Here is a 17,629-nt window from a genome sequence, read left to right as displayed (position 1 = left end):
GGGCTAACTGGTCTACCCATGAGAAGATGTGGCTCAGGAAGGCCAAGAGACTTGCCTGAGGTCACATAGCATGTGATAGGTCAAGGTCCAGGACTCAGGCCTTTCTACACCAAGGTCGCAATTCCTTTTTGGGTTTTGGTTTTTGTCATTTGTAAACCAGGATTTATTTGAGATGAAAGCTGCAGTGCAAAATAAAAATGATATTTAATCCTTAATTATCTCCCTTTATTAAGTTTGAATTTAATAAGTGGTGGGGTAATTATCTAGTTTTGACACTTGCAGCACAAGGGAGTGTCACTCTGTGAAAGAGTGATAACCCAGCAAGGTTTCATTCTACTAAGGACACTTCCTGGGCATCTCACATCCTTCTGCTCGCTTTCCTTGGGACCAGCTCTGTCCCAGAAAGTCTTCCTGAAGCCAGTGCAGCTTCTTAGATATCAGGACATCTCTCCGGGGTCCCTCACATAACCTGACCTATTTCGTGGTGGGTCATGACTATTTTTAATGTCTAAACCGCCTTTGAAAGACAAACTGTCACTCTTTGAGAGAATGCAGTCGGTTAAGTCCACAGAAGATTTGCTCACACAGAGTTGTGCATGTACAGGGCTTGATATGGAGGTTATAGAGCAAATTATAAGACATTGCACAAAAATGATTTTTCTCCTCAATTTTGTTTGGCTTGTATTCAAAATGAGAATTCACAGGCCTGGAGTGAGGGTAAAGGCTCTGTCCAAGGTGTAGGGTGCTGAGCTTTGGCACATGAGTGCTATGATCTCTTGTAGGGTTCCAGACCTTTCCAGAGGTTGTAAGGTGGTTTGGTGACTTCTGGCCTTTGTCACATTTCCATTATAGAACACTGTGAGATTTTATCGTTAGCTAGCCATGAGAAAGAATTGTATATGTCAAAGGCAAGAGATTCGAGTTTCCGAAATGTTGAAGGGTAGAACCCAACTTTTTGGAGAAAAGAAAAATGCAGAGAGTTTACAGAGAATAAAGAGAAAGAAGATAAAGTATGAAAGATGAGAGTGTGTCTTTATCTAGAATTCAGATGTTGTCAGCTGTAAACAATGAGAACATGCCCACAAATCACAGAGTGCTTAAAAAAAGTGCAAATGAGCTGTGGTGAATCCCAAGTGATGCCTTTAGTGGGTGAGTTCTCCTCTCAGAGCCCTTCTCCCTGACAGCTAGATTTTTACCGACTCCTAATAGCTGTGGTCATCTAGTACCCCAGCCCTTGATCAATTTGCCACCAGCAAGGTCAGGCTGGAGTAGGGCACAGGAGAGGCTCCACTGACATCCTTAAGATGACTGAGGAGACAGCTCTGGCCCCAGGGCATAGTCAGCCAGAGAACCCACAGCAAAGTCCCTGAAGTTTGGTAATGGAGCCCCAGACTGAAGTTAAGTAAGTATCCTATGAATTCCATTTAAGAAGGCAGGAAAAGCACGATGCATTTTTTTAAAAGCGTAACTGACAATTAAAAATATTGGCTTTCCCACTATTGAGTTCCATGGGCCACCATGGTGTTTCTACTTCCAGAAGTCTGGAGCTTCATAGTCATCTGTAATGGTTAACTCCATTTATTTATTGTTTTAAGTTTTAACTCTTACAGGGAAAAGTTTCATTTCCCTGGAAATCACGTGCGCTCCTCTTTGCCTGAAGATAATCAATTGGCAGATAGTAAAGATGTGTGTCTTGGCAACCAAAAAACCCACAATAGACTTTGTAACAGGCAGTTCACATGAAGTACAGGTCGTTAACAAAACTGGGAAGGCCAGGGAGCAAGGAGACCTGTGATCAGGTCAAGTGCGAGTATTATCACCCTTTGGAGGTCATAGCAAGCTATGTAACAGGAGAGTTATGCCTCCACATACTAACCCACCTGACGCTACAAAAGTACATCTATGCAAACACTACAGTTTTTTTTGAGATACTGTGTAGCAAAAGGAAGTCATTTGGATTTTTGAAATAACTTTTGAGAAATGTTATCTTCTAATAAATAGTTATTTAAAAGCAGTATGTTTTACTGTATTTAATATGATCATTGCTTTTTATTGTTGTTGGTATCATTAATAAAATGTGCATGTTCTTCTGATATCAATATTCTTCTTTTAACTGATTTTATAACTGGATTTAGCTAAATAAGGTTTTCAAGACTGGGTTGTCAGCTTTTTATCTAAGAAAGTTAAAAGGAAGTGTTTTCAGTAATGACCCATAAACTAGATGGTAGCACCCACTCTACTAACCCTTTCCTCAGGGATTATGCCAGACAATACTGGAAAAATTTTTTTAGTTATCTTTACTGTGGCTCACTTCATGTTTCCTGGGTGAAGATAATACCATGTAACGGTTTTTTTTATAGATTACATCAGTGACTGTCACCTGGGTTTTTCTTGGTCTATAGGACGTGGGGTAATTAAAGACAGTGATTAAATGTTTCAGATTGATTAATCTCATCTGTGATGGGCTTGGCGGTTCTACCTTAGGATACTAGTTAAGCTCATACGACTTAATAAATCTATAAAAGTCTGATGTTACATGAGCAGATCTTACATTGTGTTACTTTGTGCTGTTGAAGATTTCCTGAAGATTGTTAATGCTTATTACATATTTAGTCATGCTCTCATCTTAAGGGCCAGGAGACCTCAATGAATCGAGAATTCTTGGTTATCAGATGTTTGTGATCACACAATAGCTAGACAATAATAAGTGGCATAAGAAAGAAAAACTACTGTAAATTTTGCTGATACTCAAGGAAACCAGATGCAGGGTTTTCAAAACAGAGATAAAGAGGGCTGAATATAATAATGTTGTAGATTTCTCTCAAAGATTCCACCTTTTCCCCTCAACTTATTGGATGTTAAATCCAGTTGAAGTACCTCCTCCAGAATGTCCATCCAGGATGATAATAGTAGAGGAGCAGGAGAATAAAATGACAAAAAGGGGTGGGAATGTGTTGTGCGGAAGGAGGAGTTGTTACTGTTGTTTAATTCTGCATTTGGGATCACTTTTGGAGGAAAATTGCCTTAAAGTGGAAAGACCTGAGCAGCAGATCACTCAAGATTCTTACTGGAGCTCAGTCGTTTTCTCCATCCAGAGGCCCTTGCTGATGTCCAGCATCACAGAGGAGCCGAGTTCAGGAGGGATTCTAGAGGAAAACGGCCCACCTCAGAGACTCCTGGAACACTGGCTCCTTGAGGTTGAAGAGTTCATATGATTTTTTTCCATACAGCCAGGAAGACACAGGAGAAAGATTTTTCTCTCTGTTCTCACGTTGTCGTGAGACCGCTTCCCCCCAATGACTCTTTGAATTGGGGAGTTGAAGAGGTTCTCATCTGTCACAATGTGAAAAAGATCTTCCGGGAAGAAAAGATGTTTAAAAGGCAGAACACTGTAATGAGACCCTGATTAAAAGGAGGTTGTCCTCTTAAGACCAAGATTTTTAGAGAAGCACGTAATTGGCATAAATTTCTAGAAAAGTGTAATGTCCATAAATGACAAATTGTTGTTAAAATGTTTTTGTGTGTGTGCCCACCAAACCCAGAAAACACTAGTAGACTCGGGTCTCCAGGGTGCCCAGACTTGAAGCGGGTAGAGTGGGAGCCATGTCGGTGAGCTATGGGTCTCCTGACTGAGAGGGACGATGGCATGGTCTAAAATTCCAGGTTTCTCCAAGAGCCCCACAGGGCTCATGCTCATAAGGCCTCACAGTCCTGGAGGGTCACATTGTGAAAATCAGATAAACATAAAGTGACTTTGAGTCAGACAAGGTGTACTTTTTATGCCCTTTGGAACCTCCAAAATATTAAGGACATAGCACTATTCTTTGTCACGTACTGACTGCCCTGGATGCTGGCCTACCTCACTAGTCCACCTGGAACACGAAAGCAGTCAGCGTGGAGGTGAGTGACCCACCAGTGATCTGACCTGGATTCCCCCAAGTTCTCTCATCAGAGCCGCAACACAGTTCTGTGGGGAGACTCAGACTACGAGGGGAGAGACCAGCTTCAAAGCTGACCTGTGCTAGCGGGCAAGTTACTTCCTCTGAGCCTGTTCCTTCACACAGGAAATGAGAATAACACCTCAAAGAGGTGTTCTGCGGAGGAAAGATCTTGAATATAAAAGGCTAGCTATAATAGAATAAGTTATCAGATGAAGAAAGCGAGCAGTGTGTTTGCTGACCTACCTGAAGTTCTAGATGATGGCCCTTTGGTGAGTGGCTGGTCATCTCAATGGGTTTGCTTACTGACTATCAAACTATTATTATCTTGGCTTCTGAGCCGATATATAGACTAACATAGATGATCTCCTAGAGCGATATCCAGAAATAGAACGTAAAGCTTAGAACTTTTCCTTTTTTACTTTCCTCTTGTCTTACCTCCATTCTTTTCAGCTTCCTTAATTCCTTTCATTCTTTTTTCTTCCCATATTTCTATAACAAACAACATATTTGTGTGTGTTTACAAAAAGCAAATATAAAATAGTGTAGAAGGTATTCCTGTATTGCTTCCAACAAGTGTTAAGATTTTATACCTCTATGAAAAGAATCAAAATTTCTACCACTAGTATTTTCTGGTAAATTTTAGAAAAATTTTTCCCACAAATAAATTATGATCACTGAGAAAAATTATTAATTTCTTATGAAGATAGCATGTGTGTAATAGTTGGTTAAAATATCTTGACTTGAGGCTAGTGGTTACCAGAGGGAAGTGGGAAGGTGGGAGGTAGATGGGGTAAAAGGGGTCAAATATGTGGTGACAGAAAGAAATCTAACTCTGGGCAATCTAACTCAATGCAAAACACACACACACACACACACACACACAACTTATTGTTGAATCGTACACTTGAAACTTACTGGATTTCATTAACCAATGTCACTATAATAAATAAATTTAAATATATATATACTGACTTGAAACATCGATAGATGAGAAACTATCTTTAGAGGTGTAATAAAATAAAATTTAAATATATGTACCACTGTTTTAAATGAGTAAGGCATTTGAAGGAAAAACTTGCTAAAGCTTTGGTCACTGTTTAAATTTCCTTCAAAACATTTATAAACATTTTGAATCCTTCTGAATGTGTATTTTACAGATTAAAAATGGTACTAGCTAATCTTAGCCTCTTGGCCATAAAAGGAGAGAAAAAATGTATAGTATTGTATACATGGAAAGTGAAATGTCATGGGATCCTATGGTGACATCCAAAATGTAAGATATAGCAATCCATAGACTTTTGTTTGGGGTGCTTTGTTATGGTTCTTAAAATAGACTATTTTGGATATAGTTATTTTTATTGTGGTAAAATATGTATACCATAAAATTTACCATTTTAATATTTTTAAGCATATCATTCAATGGCATTGGATACTTTCACAAAGTTGTGCAACCATCACCACTATATTCCTAAAACTTTTTTGTTATCAGAAACTCTGCATCCATTAAACAGTAACTCTTTCTCTCCCCTGCCACCCCAAACCTGGTAACCTCTAGTAGATTTTCTATCTCTAGTATATTTTCAATGAATTTCCCTGTTCTAGGTATCTCATGTAAATGGAATTATAGAGTATGTGTCCTTTTGGGGGGATTTGGTTTATTTAATCTAGTATAATGTTTTCAAGGTTCATTCATATATCAGATTTTACTTTTTATGACTGAATAATATTCCATGTGTGTTTATATCATATTTTGTTTATCCATTCATCTGGTGATAGGCCTTGGATTGTCTCTAAAGTTTGGCTATTGTAAATTAATGCTTCAGTGAACATTATTTGTATTCATTTAAGTCTCCAATAATTAGTATTTTAAAAGGTATGTTTCTGTAGGGTGAGATTTTCAAAGAAAAGGTGTAAGGGCACATTAATGAATGTCATCCATGTGTTGTCATGAAACCAGTTCTTGGGGGTGTATTGTGCAGTCTCAGCAGTTTAAGCTGACCATATGCCTATGGACACCGCAAACACAAAACACAGTGTCCATCAGTCAGAGGCAACCACCTGGAAAACACACAGTGACATGTTAATGAGATAGAGATGTCTCTGTGGATCCCTGTGAAGAAATCGTTACTACTAAATAGTTCAGCATTGATCGAAGAGGGGGAACATCACCTCCAAGGGAGGTGTCCATCAGAATGACCAAGGCGATCAAGTCCTCTCTTCATTGCAAGGGAGAAGAGGAGCAAATACAAGATTATATGTAATGGGTGGCATGTTACATATGTGGAGTGAGGAGAAATAAGTTGATTAAAACCACATGGCTTCTGTTCTTGAGGACAGATGAGGGGGCTACCAGGAACCCCCTACAGGGATGGAGACGGGAATAATGTTGATGGCAGCTGAAACTGAGGAATGAGGAGGTATCAGCAACAGGGTGTGGTGAAAAACATAACAAGTGGGGACCCTCTCTGTGGCTTAGAGATAGTGAGGCCTACGGGAGACAAGGCAAGTAGGAGAGAAATGTGAGAAGAGATGGCACAGGAGGTTAAGTGGGACGTTATGTCCTGCCCCTTCTCAGGTCTTGAAAATGTGTCTGCGCCTACCTGTCGTCACAATGGCTGCTCCTTTCCTGCTTCAGACTGCTATTTCTGTGTATTCCTTCTCCTCTTTCTCCATTTCATTCTTAATTATTTTTTGGTAGCTAGAGTCTTCTCTACATTTTATAGCCTGAAATAACCTGCTAACTTCACAAAGAACATCTCTACCCTAGACTGTTAATTCACAATTAAGCCCTTTCAAAATGTCCTAATTTCTAACAAAACATGCAATATCTGCCCAGAGTGAAAGAGACCTTGTGACAAGACCTTGTGTCCATTTTCAGTCATGTGGAAGAAAACAGACTCAAAACCCAGAAATTATCAGAAATTATCAGGGTGGTGAGAAATAAAGAATGAGGAAAACAATGTCCAAGAAAAGAACCACACCATGGAGAGGCCCTCCTATCCTAGCACAGATGCAAGGCCGGCTGGCAGCTCCCACGCGGGGCCCACGTGGGACACGTGGGTCCAACTTGTTAGAAAGGCCTGAAAAGTGCATACTCGCTTTTCTCATTTTTTTCAACTGGATGTTGGTTTATATCCAGACGAGATTTCATATGTGTGCTCATCTGGCTCGTGCTATGACCAAAAAGGACGTTTTCCCAGCATGTTCCATTTCACACTCTGGGTGCTTCTCAGTTTCCACCTAAAACCAGGCAGAAGCTGTTGTCTGGAAGAGGTGCTTGCTCTTTATATTCTTTTCCTCTGCCTCAGGCTTTTACTTTGGTTTGGCTGATCTCCCTCAACCTTATTATTCACTTTATGTTAATATGTTAAAGAAAAGCCTTGTCAGTCACAGACAAGTGCCTCTCCTTTGAAAACCGGGATCTGCTAGGAAGCGATAGCAGGGGAGGGTGTGCCCTGTCAGCGTTTTTCTCCTTGTAGTTGGACTCATCCTACACGTTGTGTGCAAAGCCATTTTTTCTTTTTTCGCCATTGGCTCTTGGCATCCTTAATTGCACTGTGAAAAATCTGACCTACTTATCTTCCTGAAATGATAGAAATAATGTTCACTTAATATAAAAGAGACTTTTTTTTTGTTAACATTTCTTCTGTAAATTATTAACAGACGATAGTAAGATATTTTCACAGTAGGTTTTATATGACCTGTAATATGAATTTTGAGTTCCAAATTCCATTCCATGTGCAAAAAAGAATACACAGAAACCACATAGATGAAAAAATTTACACTCCAAACACATTTCCAATGCAGAGAGAAAAAGACATTTCTGTAAACATTGGGTTTTTTCCTAGAGAGAGAAGAAAGCTGGAATAATTAATAATAGTTCTTACTCTACTTTGCATAAAAAAGGGGGGATGATTAGCATTTGAAAATATCAACCAAGGAAAGAATTATAATTGTTTAGCAGGCAAACATCTGCTTTTTATAACTACCACTTATTAAGCATATTACTTCATTTAATCCTTACAAGGACCCTTTATATAAAGTAGGTATTGATATTATTCTCAATTTTAAATAAGGAAATCGAGGAACCAGGAATTGAAGGAACTAGGCCAAGTTCACAGGCCATGAGTGCTATGCCTGGATTTGGACATGATGCCCTTGTTTCCCTTTTACACATGTAGTTTACATGCATTCACATGCTTACTGGAAAACTGTGAAGATGCCAGGCGAGTTTTGGAATAAAGTTTATTATCTAGTGTAAAAAAAGTTATTTGAATTTTCGAAGTTTTTCTAGAGCCAAATCTGTGAAATTACACATTCAACTCTGAGAGATCTTAGGTGCTATTACTCCAGATAACAAAAAAAGAAAAAAAAGAAAATGCCAAAAGGAGAATCAAAGAAAAATTGTGGAGTACAGAAACGTGTGGCCAGAACAGTGTAGTGCTGGCATGAAGCATGACTGCGTGACAAGAAGAAAAAGTCAGTGGGAGGAAAAATACCCTTTCCACTGGCATTTTCCTATTTGCAGGATATTTGCTACTTAAATCTCTAAGAGACTCTTTCTTTCAATACCAGTTAATTTTTCAAAGCACTTTTGTATCCCCAAGTAAATGTTTGCAGCAACCAAGTATGTGCACCAGAGTAACGGGGAAGCAGAGGAGGTGGGAGTGGAAAGGACTGGCCGCTGGCTGCTGACTTTCCTTCTGGAAACCTGAAAAGGGGTGAAGGCATGAGAAGAATGGAAACATGGTACAGCCACCGAGGACATGTACAGTGCCCTGGTGAACCTGAGGGACGAGAGATGACTGACTGAACAGATGGCAGACGGGCAAAGCAAAGATACCTCAGCTCCAAGTCACTGTGCTCTCGGTGGCCTCGTCCTGTGCTTCAGAGGCGGCTGTGGTATGGTTGTGCAGAACACTCCAAAGTGAAGTGTGACTTTCTCCCTGCACCTCCTTGGATGCATAAATACCGTTGCAAGCCTCAGTTTGCTCCTGGTCAGTGAGGGACCACAATTCCTATTGTCCATTCTGGAAAGTGCATATGGCAAGGTGCTGCACACACTTGGGGTATCCTTCCCTCCCATGGTTCCTCTAGGGGATGCATCCTTCTTTGCCAACCCAGTTTGCTTTGGGTGGGAGTGATTTTCTTGCACAGTAGAGTCAGAATCTAAGGGGTGGAAGGACTCGAGACATCGCTTTTATCCTTGGGCTCAGAAGTAGGCATGCAGGCTTGTCAGAGATGAGCGATTTGTCCCAGAGGGGAATGGCCATGGAGGCTGCATCAGGGAAGGAAGCAGGACAAAGCTTTCAGGCAGAAGGTACTTCCTGATTAAGCCGCTTTTACTCTGTCAACTCAGAAACCATTAGAATCCAGCTTGATTGCACAAATGGATTTACATAAAGCCCAGGGAGGAGCCATCCTCCTAAAGTGCTGCCTCGAGTCTGAATAAAGAACACCCTTGCAGTCGTCTATCTAGATGATGTCTTCTAAATCGTTATAGCTTCTACATAAAGATAGAACAATATCTGCATTTTCTCACACCAGTATTACATGCAAAGAACTGGCTATGATTTGGTGCTATTTAGAAGACAAAAAACTAGAGTGAAATGGCTATAACAGCACAAAGCAGATTCCGCACACAAGAAACATGCACTAATGAGCAATGCAGCCCTGCATTTCGGCAGGGCCATGCTGTGGAGTGACGCCTAACAGGGCCACCTCCTTCATTCTCAGTGAGAGCTCTGTCCAGTGAGCCCAGTCTAAGATGCTCCATTCTCGGGAAAGCACGAGCTGTTGGAGCTCTTTGTGGGAGAGGAGCAGCTGTGTGTGTGTGTGTGTGTGTGTGTGTGTGTGTGTGTGTGTGTGTGTGTTAGGGTGTGGACACGCTTCATGGCTGCTAGGAAAAGCTCCTTGGGCCCTCATGGTGGCTGCTGTGCTTTAGCTGTTGAGGGGCTGCAGTGGAAACACACGGTCTGGCAGCTGATTATACTTTTAAACACCGTCTGGGTGGTTCTGTCTGATCAGTAATATATGCTAGCAGAAATATGCATGGTTTGGGGTGTCAAGCATCTTAGCCCATGTGTTCACAAAACAAGACAGGACCACAGGTGATAAAACTGGCTTCCTTGCTTTTAATCACCTAAAACCATGGCTGTTTTTATTTCACAGAATGCTAACTCCTAGCCTGGTCCTCCTCAGGGCAGGCTGGGCAAGGCTGGGCAAGGTCGGGCAGGGTCAGGCAGGATCGGGCAGGGCAGCCCCTCTCCTCTGTTCTGCCTTGTGACCATCCTTAGCCCAAGGCAGCTATTATTCCTGCCGTGATGTTGTACTGGGCTCCGCTTACCTCCTGCTGGAAGCATGTTTATTTCCCAATACTCGCTGGCTGGCACACCTCAGAAGGCAGGGCTGGCTAGCTCCTTCTACAGCATCCCAGCAGCTCTTGGCCTCTAGGGGTTTCTCAGGTTGCAAGAGCAAGTGGCATCCTGCCCCTCGCCCTGCAGCTCAGTTACTGGCCTTGCCTAATTGAATCATCTGCAGTCCCCTGAATGGTAGTGGAAGCTTTTGGACAGCTGAGAGAGGCTTTTGCTCCATAGGAATCATGACGCCACGGGCAGCATCACCACATTCTCCTTAAATCACGTCGAGTGTTCCTTGGGGTTAGAGATGGGAATCCAAGTTGCCACGGCCCGGATGGAGAATTGTTGAAGATTTACCCAGTGGATAGGGATGGCTTTATGTAGAATGCTAACCAGAGACACTCTTGAGATTTCAGAGCTTTTTCAGAGATGATTAATAAAGCAGAGCAATGGCTCCAGATAACAGGGCTCCTCGGCCAGACATGGGTCAGCAAGCTGGCCTCCACTTGGTGGGGGAGCCTCTTTGAGAGGAAGCCATCAGTCTGGAAGGGTGATTAGAATCTCAGGTTCATTCGCTGTCCTCAAATGTCCGTGAGGCCCTTCTTTGTCTTCTGTGTGAAGATCTATTTGATGATCCCCAGCAGCACAGAGCTAATCGTGCCTGAGGGCTAATCTTCCAGCTTAATTTCCTGTTCATTTCTGTCTCACTTAGGGCCCACAGTTCATCAGTCTTGTCCATTACTTCCAGGGCAGGCTAGGCTAAGGCAACGTGGTACAAGGCTTAGCGAGGGTGTTTGCATTGTGAGTCAATTCTGTTGTCCCTAAAATACAACATCTTTTCTGATTTGGAAAAATAATATGTATTAATTTTTATTATTTCATAGAAATGCAAAAAGTCTATAAAGAAAAACATGATGTCATCCATAATTCGACTGCCCGTTGATAAGACCTGTTAGCATTTTAGTGTATTTGCTTTCAAACATTTCAAAGATATTTAATCTAGGTGAGATTAAATTACATTTATGTATTATTTTATCCTGAATTTCAAAGATTAGCATTTAATAAAAAATTTCCCATGTCATTTAAAATTTTTAGTAATCATAATTTTTAATGGCTATATGGTACTAACTGTTTTCAGTGAAACTGGAAACTTGTGTGCATAATGTTTTTCTTTCCAGCATTATGACAATCTTTAAATATAGTAAAGCTTAAAGAATTTTATAGTGAACAGCTGTATCTCACCACCTACATCCTGTAATAACATTTTACTAGATTTATCACATATCTACTTATCCATCTATTTACCTATTAACCTATCTTATTTTCTGACACATTGAAAATAAACTGTAGATACTAATTACTTTCCCCTAAGTACACATTAACTAGAGCTTAATTTTTGGTTATACTTTTTTTGAACTAATTCACATATACTGAAATGCACAGATCTTATTAGGTTTACGTTCACTGAGTGTTGACAAATGTGTGCATAAATTTCCACAGTAAAATAGTGCACTCTATTATTTAGAACAATATTCAGAGTCAAATTAGAAGGCCCAAAGGGTGTGGTGGCAGACTTTAATGAAATAGTATCACATGTAATTCAGAACTTTTCATATGGTCTTCTGTTTGAAAGCTAAACAAACAAACAAAAATACTAAATATTTTCTCATGTTACATGTGCCTGAAAAAAAAAAATGAGTGATGAATTTTCTCTGAAACGGGGGCAACATTTTAATATACCTTTTTCTGTGTGTGTATTTTTTTACTTAGTTTATTTTTCAAAGTACTTCTAATTCTTGTATTAATCTCATTAGACTAAGGAAATAATTTGCTTCTCCTGATGGACTGGTATATTTCTTTCCAGTAGACCAGTGGGAGCCAGAAACAGATTATTAAAAAAACAAAAAACATAAAAACACACCTTATCTTTAGTCTGACAGGCAAATGGTATACATTGCTATCAGTTTCGAACTTTTATTAATGCTCAATGGCCACTTACTGGTCACTTAGCAAGTGAGTTAGTAGAGGCTTCTGAACAGCTTGGTGGTGTTGCTGAGCGCATGAATGTGCGCGTTGAGAGTCGAGATTCCTACAGTTTTGGGGAAGGACACTTTGGTTTCAGTGAAGTCATCATTATGGTCTTGCAGTGGTCATGATTTACCATTTTTCTTTTTATATACTAATAACTTATAGTTTTACTTTATTGTCTTATGTCTTATTTATTTTATCATGTTTTAGTCGAGGCTGCCATGGTGTAGTATGCTTTAGCCAGCAATTTTCTATCACTAGGTCTCAAGATACATGTCTCTAAGGTTTAAACTAAATCAGCTAGCCCATATTGCAAAACAAACATGTGTCGCATTCCCCAGACGTGCACGGTGCAGCTACCTGTCATTTTTATCATCATGTTCTTTACCCAGGAGAAAGTGCCATTTGATGGGTCAAGTGTGCTGGCAGTCTCTCTCTGTCCATCCCAGGTGGCCCTCATGGCCTGGACCGTGCTGCTGCACCCTTATTCCTCTTGGTCTTGGCTGCTGAGAATCCCAACCCGGGTGACTTTTATGACTGTACCTTTCTTTAACCAAAGTGTCTCAATATCATTTTCCTCCTTTTCTCCTCATTTACGTTGTGGTATTTTGTCCTCTGATAATAGTTTTCTGTCTTTTCCAAATAAGGACTTTTGCGTCTGCAGCCTCAAGTCCTTTCAGAAATCATCAGAGTGCCCACAAGTATTTTATGGTTATGAGGTATTGCATGAGAAGAGCAATTTGCAACTGTTCCTAGAATAGTTCTTTGTGCTCTTTCGCTAAAGAAAGGAGAGACTCTTTGGATGAGAAAACTCAGCAATTTGGGGCTTAGCAACCTTGAGAAAACAAAAAGAAAAACAGCCCAAACAGGGAGACTGGGCTGTGGAAGGCTAGAAGGCAGCTCTGAGGACTGAGGCTGTGGCGGGGAGCGAGGGCCGGAGGCAGAGTCAGGTTGGTGTCCCAGCCACGAGTTTGAGGCACCTTGAACCATTACCTAACTTCTGACTGTATTTTCTTGTCTGTTAATCAGTGATAATAAAATATGTTTCTTGGGGGTCTCGTGAGAATTGAATCAGATTAGACGTGTAAAGAAAGTATAGCATTGTGCCTGGCACTCGTGAATGCCCAACCAGTGGTAGTTGTTAATACTGTGTTAGCCTCCCAAACAGGGCTGGGTGGGTTGAGGGATTGGAGTGGGAGAGGATTCACTTTATGGCCATGGACAATTTTCCACTGAATCTGAGGGTTGTTTATGTTTATGGAGTCCTGAGTGTAACTGGTGCAGCTGACTTCAGTGGAGTGCTGTGATTCCATGGTGTGAAGGGGACCAGTCTCCCTGAGAGCTATTTCAGGGGTGACTGGGATGGTGGGGAAAGGGAAGGGGGGAAGGCATCTTCCACCCATAATTCTACCACCCGAAGATGATCACTACTAACATTTTGATCTATGTTTCTCCTGTCCACTCTACTAACAAACACATGTAATACATATGCATATTTATATTTTACTAGGTATAAATCCAAGTCACAGAATAGATGCTGTTTGTAACCTATATTTTCCTTGTAATATATTTCCTGAATCTTTAAGTATTCTTGAAAAACATTATTTTAACAACCTCCAGTATTCATTTACTGTTATAAAAAGTACTGTGATGATCATTCTTACCCATAAATGTTTGTAGATATTTCTGCATTTCTCTTTAGGGTACATTCACAGAGGTGGGATTACTGGGTCATGATGTATGCATTTGTCAGGCTGAATTGCCCACCAGAAACGCTACAGGACACCCCCATTCTGTGTGGAAATGCCTGCCTCTATAGACACTTGCTAACATTGGGTGTCATACTTCTTTTGGTTTGTAAATCTCAAAGTGAAAAAGATGGTATCTTGTTTTAATTGGTAATTATGTGTTTATTGGCCATTTGTTTATTTTGTTATTAAGGTGGTTTTCCTATTGCTTGTAAAATATTACTTGTCTTGTGTTAGAAAAAAATTTTTTTTTCATTTCGCCATTTGCTTTTTGATACTATAAATGGTTTCTTTTGGTAAATAAAAATTAAATATTTCACCAATCCATTTTATTAGTTTTTCCCTTGGATGTTTTGGCTTTTGTTTCTGTGTTTATAAAGGCCATGCCCCAGGAACGAATAGAAATTTATATCTTTTCTTTCTAGTTCATGATTTCTCACATCCAGGTTTTTTAATTTATCTGGAATTTTTTTGATATATGTTATGGATCTCACTGTTGTTTTTTTTCCTGTTAGACAATTGTTCCCCCAACCTATGCCAAATAGCCCATTCTTTGCTATTTTAAAATGCTATCTGTGTCAATTGTCAAAATCTTATATACTCTTGAATCTATTTCTGAGCTTTGCTTTGTTCCATTGATCTATTCTTACGCTAGCACCAAACCATCATATTATATTTTTATATCAAATAGTACAAACCTAATGTCATTATTCTTCCTTTTCGGTGTTCTTGGCTATTTTTACCAATCTATTTTTCTAGCTCAGAGGTCAGCAAACTTTCTGAAAAGGCCACTTACTCGACTCTGCTCTTATGGCACGAAGCAGGCCACGACCATAGTAAAAGGGGTTGTGCTTCAGTAAAACGTACTTAAAAAACAGGCTAGGGGGATTTGTCCTGAGAGTCATAAGTTACCAACCCTGACATCCTCTTACCTTTCTCACGAATACACAAAAAGTACACACACACACACACACACACACACACACACACACACACACACTTGGTATATATACGTACATCTGTTACATTCTATATGAACTATATATATGGAGAGAGAGAGGAATTTAGTTAAAATGATATACTTATACCACGATTTGTTAGAAGCTTCACAGGACTCAGAGGCAGTTTGCATTCCGGGCTCGGCAAGAGGGAAAGACCTATTAGGCAGCTCAGGAATCTGTGCACAAGCACCCTCTTGGCTCCCTCTCAGCAGGAGGGCTCATCCAGATGCTCCCTTCTCCAGCTCCTAAATGCAGCAGCTATGATTCTGCATGGATTTTTTAGAGACTTCTGTCTCCATTTTTGGCTTTCATCTCACTTCTAGGTAGTTTTGTTGCAGTGTGTGCATAATCTGCTCTTCACTCACGGAGAGAATGTGATGCAGTGTGGGGTGGCTTGCAGAAGGCAGACTTGCTGCACTCACCACCTTGACCGATACCATAGTGCCAGAATTAAATCCCTTAGGTTGAAGCTTTGGGGGCAGTTTCTCTCCCTACTTCTTTATTATAACTTTTCTCTGTAGTGAACCATCAGAAGCGTTCATCTCACTCAGCTCATTCAAATCAAGGAAACTCCTTCGCTGCAGCGTGAAAAATCTTGGAAAACCTACTTATTATGGGTAGAAAAACGCAAGCCCTTCTTAAGATTTGCTTAACTTGACCTGCCAGAAGAGATTGGTTCTCTTTGTAGTTTGACCCTGCTTTTACCAAAGGCTAAAAGAAACAAAGCCACTTCTTCAGCAGAGTTTCAGAGATTAGCTTCTACATCTCCTCCCCATGCTGATTCTAAAACTATCTCATCCTTTCTCTCAGTTACCTTTTCCCACCCCCCAGGACTTCAGCTTCCTAGAGGCAAAGGGGTGGCTAGAATTTTAATTGTCTCTTAACTCTGAAATTCATTCAATAAATGGCATGGTCTAGGCCTCCGTGAGTGAGACACTTAAAATGTAAACAGAACCGAGTTAATTAACATGAGGTCTGACGGTGACACAAGTGGCTTGGATAGGAGCCTCCTTCCCAGCCGTTTTGGTGTGTGGGTTGCAGCAAAGGAGTGAAGCAGAGAAGGCTCTGAGCCCACCTCAGATGAGCCCCCAGAGAACCCATGTTCACACCTCCGTTAGGGCGCAGGTGAAGAGGGGAGGGGATGGTCATCAGGGAGAATCTCTTCCAATTCACGAGCTTGCCAAGGTCTGAACGATAGCCAGGAAGTCTTAACTTTGTAAACTGCTTTCTTCCAACTTGTCTCAGGATTACACAAATCCTTTCAGGTTTCAAGTTCCTTCAATTCTTCCCCTAGAATGCTTCTTGCTCCTCTTCCGGTCCGATTCTTTCTGTCTTCATACTTCACTGTAGTAGGAACTGTCCTTTGGCTTTTTTATTTATAGTTCTGTTTATATTTCAGACATGTTTCTTGCCTATAGCAAGCAAAGGTTCATTGCAATGTATGTAAAACTAGGCAGGAACCTAGCCCACTAGGAGGGACATGGCCAAAGCCACTTTATAAATGAATAAATCCTGAACTCTTAGATCTTTAAGATGTAGGTTTAATCATGAATTGGAGTGGGTGGTTCATGGAGAATGTTGCAGCCTGGGTTAGGTCTTCATCGTAAATAAAGACCACCCTTTTCTCCCATTCTACCACTTTTTTATGTGGCCATTTACCTTTAAGCATTAAAGAAACATCAATTAATTTTGATATTAGCCCAAACGAAACATAATTAGCAAGGTAAGCAGCCTCAGAAATATTACATATCTATTTCCAAAACTTCTTACCTTTCTCCTTTTCTTCTCGTCTTCCTTCCAAGCCACCCTCCTTTTGCATTAAACTGAATAATTGAGGAATACCCCAAATATAATAATTAGGATTTAAAACCTCTTAGGATTCACAGACCTCACCAAGCTATTTAGTTGCATTTAAACATTGATTCTAAGTGGTTCCTTGATTCCAGTGGAAAAAAAAGTCTCCGTTCAGGTGTGTGTCCCCAGCCATTGGGGATGGTGTCTGCCTAGCACAAGTGCCGCGTGTGACACCCTCCATAACGGAATGTCACTTGGATCTGTTTCAGAGTTCCCTGAAAAGAAGAGGCAGTCGGGAAACGTACAAAGAAAAGAAAGCCTTTAACCAGGTAAGCAGAGGTTTTGTTCTAATGTTACATCTTCTCAAGAGGCAATCACCTCATTTTGAATTTTCTCAAAAAGTGTTAGCATTGTCTTTAAACTACTCAGAGAAGCACTACCTGCCAAAAAAAAATTTTGGACTCATTCAAAACCTCCGTGTGGTGAAAAATTTCTTTCCAAACCAACAGCCCCTCCCTTCTGTTTCTCGCACTGATAAACTATTGATTCCCTCAATAGCTTTGTGTGAGGCATCCTTTGGTGTAGTTCAGGGCCCTGGCAGTTACTCACAGCCAGTAAAAAGCTTGTGGCCTTCAGAGTCATTCACACAGAAAAGTAGTACAGCTACTGTAGTGGTGAGTCACTCATGAGGCACTGTTTTAAGTGTTGTGGTTGTTTTTTTTAAATGCACAAGCTGGACAATATCTAAATTGTCCTAA

The 17,629-nt window shown here is 40.6% G+C and overlaps 1 protein-coding gene across 8 annotated transcripts in view; it reads left to right on the top strand.

Moving 5' to 3' along the window:
• MTCL1 (microtubule crosslinking factor 1) overlaps positions 1–17,629 on the top strand; it is a 114,010-nt gene that overhangs the window by 46,858 nt on the left and 49,523 nt on the right. For all 8 annotated transcript variants that reach the window (XR_004953669.1, XM_016120964.2, XM_036229857.1 and 5 more), the window contains exon 4: positions 17,141–17,200. Coding sequence is in view for 7 of the 8 variants with exons in the window: in XM_016120964.2 (XP_015976450.2) it covers positions 17,141–17,200 (60 nt within the window). In the remaining variant the exon portion in view is untranslated. The remainder of the gene's footprint in view (positions 1–17,140; positions 17,201–17,629) is intronic.

This window comes from Rousettus aegyptiacus, unplaced genomic scaffold (genome assembly GCF_014176215.1).
Source record: "Rousettus aegyptiacus isolate mRouAeg1 unplaced genomic scaffold, mRouAeg1.p scaffold_m13_p_12, whole genome shotgun sequence".
Lineage (NCBI taxonomy): Eukaryota > Metazoa > Chordata > Mammalia > Chiroptera > Pteropodidae > Rousettus > Rousettus aegyptiacus.
Note: the sequence above shows the minus strand (reverse complement) of the source record. Positions and strands in the feature narration are given on the sequence as shown.